Genomic DNA, 7,403 nt, shown 5'->3' with positions numbered 1-7,403 from the left:
CACCACCCAAAAAAGGATCATTTAAAAAAATCAGAAAAACGTAAAATAAAAAACCAACTGAGACAATGGCAAACTTAAATCCACTTCGCTCAGCTACCCCGTGCACATTGACTACGCACGGGCCCCTAGTTATGCACCAACTGTGCATAGTTATGCATGAAATTGTGCATGTTTATGCACAACACAATGTATAAGGATTTAGTTTGTGCCTACTCCCTCGGGAACGATATACCCGCCGTGCTGCCGTGCGTTGCTCCCACACAGATAAAGCGAGTCTTCTGCTTCTGAATTGCGTACCTGAAAACGCTCACAATGAATGAATGGGCCCGGGACCAGCCCGTGCTGGGAAACCTCGTCAGCGTTTTCACCGTGTACTCTCCTCCCTAAATTGTGCTGCGCTCGTTCCTTGAGGGCTGAGCGCTGCGTCGGGCTGCGCCTCCCCCATCCACCCGCCCCGGCATCCTTGCTCACCGCACCGCCGCACCTCTCGTTTGCTGCTAACCAGGTTACGGCGCCTCTGTCGTGCGAGGCCCCAGATGTCTCCCTACATCGCACAATAGTTTGGCGTTGCGGAAACGCTGCGGCGCCGCTTGCTTCCCTTGGAATTCACACCCTCAGGCCCCCGTCGAGTCATGTAGGATGACGTTGATTGAGCTCCTCTGATTCAATCCGCAAGAGGAAACAGTCTTGTGTGGTTGAGTGTTTATGAACCGTTCCTGGTTCACGGCTTATATGTAAGTAGTCCACACTGACAAAGTTAGAGAAATTTTGATTCCCACCCCTTCGATGCGTCTCCGTCCGGCTTAGTCAGATAGGCATTTTAGTTGCTGTAACTTAAAGCTTAGTTCGTGCTACTAAAACTGTGATGCTCATGGCTGACCCGATCAAACAATATTTTTATGGCTGGGACGAAACATTTCACTCAGTGCAATAGATGTCAACGGTATGAGAGGTGTGCAAAGTTCGTCACACCGAGCTCGCACCGAGTGTGGTGTTCACGTCAAACAAAAAGCGTTTATTGAGACTGAGAATAAGTTTTGTCCTGCCTATTGCATAGTCATTACAGACTTTAACTAAAGAGATTTAGCTTTGGGAAAATAAAATAAAAATTTTCGTTGCGCCTGTGTTGGGAGTAAGAGTGGCACACGAAGCGCAGAGTGCGCGCGCGCGCGTGTGCGTGAAACGGAAGGAGAAGGGGGGGGGGCAAAAACTGACTGATGGAATGCATTGCCGGCATTGCCGGGCGTTTGCTCAGGGTTGTGCAGGCGCAGCAGGCGCCGTCCTTCTTCATATCTGCCCCGGTATCTCTCTCTCACCCCCTCTCTCTCTCCTTTGCCCCTTCATCTTTTTTTCCGCCCTCACTACTGTCACTCTTCATCGCCTGTCTTTTTTCTATTCGCCCTCTTTTCTTCACTCGCATTTCTTCCTCTCGGACGAAAAATTGCACACGCGCGTCGGCAAAGGAAAAGCTTGATACGCAGGTAGGAGGACTTGTAACCGACGGGTAAATAGTTCCCCGCCACATCCCCGGAAGCAATTACACTGGGCGGGCGCTTTACGTGGGCTGTGTACTTGTTATTTGTCCATTAGGGGTATTGCACGTGTGCGTGTGTGGTGCCGCAGGCAGATGTTTCGATGAATCGCCCACCAGGCCAGGCACTGCCAGAGCGAGAGAGAGAGAGAGAGAGAGAGAGCGGTGGCATTTGAAGACAGATGAGGCCACGTGCCGCGTACGCACACTGTAAAAAAATACATTGTGTATCTTACAACCTCATCTCTGGTTTATGTAAGTTCTAACCCGTTCTAACCCCGGTCGTGAGGGTAAAATTTGACCTGTTAATTGAAGGTGTGAATTGTGAAACGATATTGCTCCTAGCTTGATTTCATTTGTATTCCATCTATAGCGAGAGAGAGTCGTCTGTAGAGTGGAGCGGGCGCACAGGCGGGGGTTTGCAACGTGCGGCAGAACTGCAGCGATACTGTAGGAAACAATAAGGCGTTTGCTCCCGCACCATCCCGAACCTCTGGCTTTTATAGTTAGCGCGGTACAAAGGCGAAACGGTTTAATTAGGTTGGCCGCGCGTCGCGGTATTCGGCGGCCGAAGCGAGAGAGAGCTGGTCGGATCGGGGCGGGGCGGTATTCAGCGCCAGAAAAACGAGCATCAGGCAAGCCGCGCAAATGTTCTCATCGCGTGGGGGTGCACCCAGGAAATGGTATCCTTAAACCAAGGAATTTTCTTAAAAAAATAAAAATACAAGCAGGTAATTTTCGACCTCCTAGGTTTAAGGTTTCTCCATTAATTTCAAGGGGATCTAAGGAAATTTTTACTGTGTTTTAACGTCATTTTCCTTAAGTTAAAGACAATTTTCCGAGTATTTTTTGGGGGTAAAAATAGCGCTGAAGCAACGCATTTCGCCTTGTTCCAAGATTACCATTTTCTGGGTGTGCAGCAGAGCGGGAGAGCAGAGAAGAGGAGCAGAGACGGGTGCGTGCACCATCACTCATTTCCTGCAGATTCTCTTCCGGCCGCCACCAGCGCTGCTGAAACAAAACGATTCCGCCGCCGTCCCCCGCGCGAATTCCATCGGGGGAATTATTGCAGAGCGCCGCGAGTGGTTGAACGCGCGCCGGGGCGGCGGTGGCAGAGGAATTCCCGCCGCCTTTTCTCTTAAACCCGAAACTTTTTTGATTACTTCATCAATCACCCCTCGCCGTTGACGATGGTGGAATAAATCTCCGCGACGTAAAACGACCACGCTGCGCGACCGCCAACTACTATTCCACGTAAACGTCTCGCTTCAAGTGCACAGGCACAGGGCTTACAGCCCGTTACAGTGGCCTAAAACTGTAGAAATTTTGGGCTCGGCGTTTTTTTTCTCTCCGGGGGGAATGTTTAGCGGCTACCCGGCACGCCCACTTGAGCGCTTTATTCACTTTGCTTGTTTGTCCTACGGCGTCCCTTTCATATTGCGCGCGCTTCTTTACTTTCTCCTATCGCTCTTCCACGGCCCTCATCAAGCAGCCATCTTCCCTCCCTTTTGTGCCTTTTCTTGAAAAACAAAATAACATTCAAAACGGGTCGGATTACGTCTTCTATTTACCAGCAGGCGAAGTCGACCGGAAACATCCCGGTTTCATATTGCGCCTTTCAAACAAGAATCTCCGTGATTTTGACGACAGTAATTAACATCCTTTCTAATTCACTAAACGTAACTACCGATTAATTCGTCATTTATTCGACGTTAAGAAAATTCGTTAACCCATTAGCCGGAGTGACCTTAGCCAATTTATATTTCGTGCTGTTATCAGCGAGGTCACCAAAGTCAAAGTGACAAGTAAAATTCCAACAGTGGATCGTTTGGGCTTTGGCTTGTCCCTGGGACTAAGAGCGGCCACGCCCCTGGCAGCCTCCGAGCACTGTTTTCTATAAATCTACCCTGATACCAGAATTGCTAATTACAAGTAACTGAACTGCGCTGGTCTCCAACTCGCACTCATGTCAGATTACCTTTTTTTTAGGAGAGAGAGAGAGAGAGAGAGAGAGAGAGAGAGAGAGAGAGTTTTCTTATATTTCCGCTTTCCGCGCACCTTGCGCAAACCGATACTCGCTTCCGCCAGCCCGATCAGTCGCTGATTAAAATACTTTTAAAAATCCTCACTCCCCCTCTTCTAGAACCGAACTTTATACAAAAAAAAAAACGGGAGTGGCCGGGCTCCACAGCAATTAAAAAGTCAAAAAGCTTGTAGTAGCGATAAAAGTGGGTGGCCGGCAGCGAATGAACCTCCCCTGCCTCTTCCTCCTCCTCGCGGGGCGGGCGGCTCTGAAAAAGGGAAGTCACCCGGCATCGCACCGCGTCGCCGCCGCCGCGTGCAATTCGGGAATAATTTAGATAGAAAACAGTCCGGCCGGGCGTCAGTAGGCACAGCAGCGGTGCGATTACTTACTTTGTGGCGCTCTAATTGCGGCCGGCCCAGCTGGGGGGCTCGCGAGCGGCCTCGTGCCGCTGGAGGGGAGAATGGAGTCCTCCTCCTCCTCTTCTTGCAAGACAGCCGGCGGCGGCGGTGCGGCGCAAAGCGGTGTGCTTTATTCACGTGACCATTAACGTTATCTGCCGTTTAATCGGCTGGCGGAGAGGATCAGTGGCGCGTGGGGCCGGGCGGGCGGTGAGCCGCGCGCGGCAGTAGGAAACGCAGCAGAAGCTGATGGTCTTTAAAAATACATCCAGATTTATATGGAAATAAAAAAGAAATTCTTTATTGGCATGCGCAAGCGCGCTCTTCTGTAGGAATTCCTGAACGGAATGCTAAAAAAAAGACGATTGCTGTGTTTCAGGTTGAGACATGGCGGGCATCACCATGGACCACGACGCCCAACGGCTCAACCTGCTCGGCAACCTGAGCCAGCTGTACAATGTCTCGTTCGACGACCTGCAGCTGGCGCTCAACCTCAGCGCGCAGGCCGAGCAGGCTGACTGCTACTGCCCCTCAGGAGTGAGTACCTCTGTAAACTGTTTAGTACACTAAACTGGGAGTAATTATTATAAAAGACATCATGCAATAAAATTCGAAGCCTACGGTTCATCATAAATTCTCCGGGGAATTGGATCAACGTTTCTTGACAGAAGCGTGAAAGAAACTCCTGCTATTTTTTTTTCGGTTGTCTCTCATTTCTTAGGGGTGGGTGGTGGAATCAGTGCCTATGCAAATGTGACCCTTGTTCTGCGGATTAATTTTTCCACGCGAGTGGTTAGTGTGGGGGTGCGGGGGTGCAGTGGGCCCTCCACCGCCTCAGCGCCCGCCGAGCGCAAGGTAGACAGACCCGCGGCGCACGCCCGCTCGACGGGTCGGCCCTCCCACCACCACACGGGCGCTCCCCGACAAAGAACTGGCCTGTTTGCTCATCTCTACCAAAGAACAAAAACTTTGCGGTATGACCAACGAGTTTTACGGGTTTTTTGAGCCATGGTACGGGTATCCGTTTATTTGAAATAAATACATAAAACGAAACAAATACGCAGTTTGATGGGATGTCACGCGTCGACTGGGCAGCAGTTGGTGCGGGGTCGAGTGGCTGCGCGGCTGCTGTGCCCTGGCCGTCGTCCCCATAACACTCTGGCGCTCCTCGCCGGCTGGGCCGGGCCGGGCCTTTTGGGGCTGGAAACGCAGACGCCGACGTAACTTGATAGGCCTGGAGGAGTCGTGAAGGGGGTCGTCACGGAGGGAGGCCTGGACCTCCAGCAGTAACAGGGCAATGGGGGGGGGGGGGCTGCAATCATATATATTCCCTTAGGGTTCACTCCGCGTGTAGTGGAGGGAAAGAAAGGGGGAGGGGGGACAAAATGAGGACGTCTTTAGCTCTGTTTGAGCACAGAAACAAAGCGACGGCCGGAAGACTCATCAGGCATAATTAACTAATGAAGTATTTGGGACCGCGCGCTCCGCTCCTCCTACGCGCAACTCAAGTTTCGCGGATCCGTTACGGCTTGAACTTTTGTTTTGAAAGGATGCCGTGTGTGCGTGGGTGTCTGTGAAACCCGGGATGAGGAGGGGGGCAGTGGTTGATATTTGTCGTCGAACGTCACACGCTGCGCCTCTCTGTCAGCGGTGACCCCTCTTGGGCGACATGGAGATGGAATATGGCGGTGGTGTGTGTGGTCCATGGGAGAGGAGGAGCAGAGAAGCCCTCGAGAGGCCCCTGCGCGTCGCCACAGGGGCATTGACTGGTGGCGTGTGTGGTCCAGATGTCCACCCAGCATCGCACTCTGAGAGGAGAGAGAGATGAAGGAGGGCGCGGGAGGCGGGAAGTATATATAGAGAGGAGGACGAGCAACCATCTCGCCATGCAGTGTTCGGTAAGATGTAGGGGGAGGAGGGTGGGCGACCCGCGCCAGCGGCGGGGTTCAGGAAGGGTTGGCGGGGGCGTGGCGTCGTCGCCGGAGCAGACGAGAATTTAGGGCGGGGGCGTAGTGGAGTGGCCCCCCGAGGGGAGAGGGTGGGTGGGTGACGCGATGTGCATCATCTTTCGTCTCGCCATATTATTTTTGTGACGACAGAGATTCACCTTTGGGATCACATCAATTATCAATTGACATCATAGACGATAGCTCTGGCGCGAGATCTCGTGCTCAATTCTACTATGTATCTTAATTGACCTTTTTCCGTGCCGTCCGGTTTGCTCGCTGTGCTGTCCTGGCGCCCCTCTTTCTCTCTATTTCGTCGAAGGCTCTGTTCTGCTCGCGCGATCGTCTTTTAGCAAAAGACGGGCGGAATAAGGTGAAAAGGTCACGGCCGCCTGCTGCCTGTCCGCTTCGCAGCTGCCCACCACCGCTTCCCTGCAACATGGACAACAGTTTGTTCAACTAAATTTGAAACGAATCTGGGAACAGCACGGGGCGTTTTAATAGCTATTGGTTTCACAGCAGCGTGTCCACATAGGGGTGACGCCCGGGATCACTGAGTTAACCGTAGTGTGAAGTACCAATATTTTACTCGATTTTACTGCTTCTGATATTGTTTTCATAATTGACGGGTTCAAAACTGATGTCGTGTTTTTTTTTTCGCTGCGTCGCTGTCCTTGCACAGGGCGGCGCTAAATGGTGCGTGTCAAATAAGTAAATTGTTTTTCTCTCACGCTCCGGCTCCGCTCCAGCCAGCTCCGTGCGCCGGCCAGACACACGGCGGGCTTAATCATAATTGCTGAAATATTGTGGTCTTTGGCGCTCTTCCGGCGGTTGGGCAAGACACTTAATAAATCAGAGAGGTCCGGCAGTAAATCACGCGTTAGTGCGACTTACACGGGCTACTTCTGTGTGTGTATGGGACACGTCTGAAAAAAAAAAAGAAGAGAAAAGGTTTTCGGACTTTGTTTATTCGATACCACATTCTTTGAATGAGTATTAACTCACGCGCGACGTTCTGGTATTTCGCTCGGTTTTCGCCCTAGATAATATGCATAGTGCATCACCCCACCCCCTCCCTCCCCTACATCCGTCTGAGTAGAACGTAAACTGAACGCCCGACGCGTCACGGTCTAACGGAACTCCCAATCTAAAGTTTGTTTTTCACGCAGCTCCGCTGCCTGCGCACTCCTAGACGGCAAAGCGCTCCACTTCCGGTCGCCGATTCCGCTTTCCGCTCCCACATCCGCTCCGACTCCCGCCCCCCCTTTTCTCCCTTCCGCCCCGCGCCACTCGTTTGACTTCGGCACCGGCAAAAAGTTTTAACGTAAGTAAGCATCCTCACTCTTGTGGAAAGAAAGCACGGCGGGAGCTCCTCCTGCCCCCTTGCACCCCTCTCTCTGTCTCTCCAAGAGCTCGGCCAGGGACAGGTTACGGTTTGTTTACAAATGGACCCGCCGCGTCGGATCGAGAAGTCTGCGGCACCTTGTCCCCCCCCCCACCCC

General features: G+C 52.2%; 1 protein-coding gene across 2 annotated transcripts in view; it reads left to right on the top strand.

Annotated features, from left to right (window-relative positions):
- The window catches only part of LOC113208455 (G-protein coupled receptor dmsr-1-like), a 59,063-nt gene that overhangs the window by 30,100 nt on the left and 21,560 nt on the right, over positions 1–7,403 (top strand). For both annotated transcript variants that reach the window (XM_052273547.1, XM_026425454.2), the window contains exon 2: positions 4,335–4,492. In XM_052273547.1, coding sequence (XP_052129507.1) covers positions 4,343–4,492 — 150 coding nt within the window. In that variant the 5' untranslated portion in view covers positions 4,335–4,342. The remainder of the gene's footprint in view (positions 1–4,334; positions 4,493–7,403) is intronic.

This window comes from Frankliniella occidentalis, unplaced genomic scaffold (genome assembly GCF_000697945.3).
Source record: "Frankliniella occidentalis isolate FOCC.00 unplaced genomic scaffold, Focc_3.1 Scaffold282, whole genome shotgun sequence".
In the NCBI taxonomy this organism is placed as follows: Eukaryota; Metazoa; Arthropoda; class Insecta; order Thysanoptera; family Thripidae; genus Frankliniella; species Frankliniella occidentalis.
This window is presented reverse-complemented; position numbering and strand designations above follow the sequence as displayed.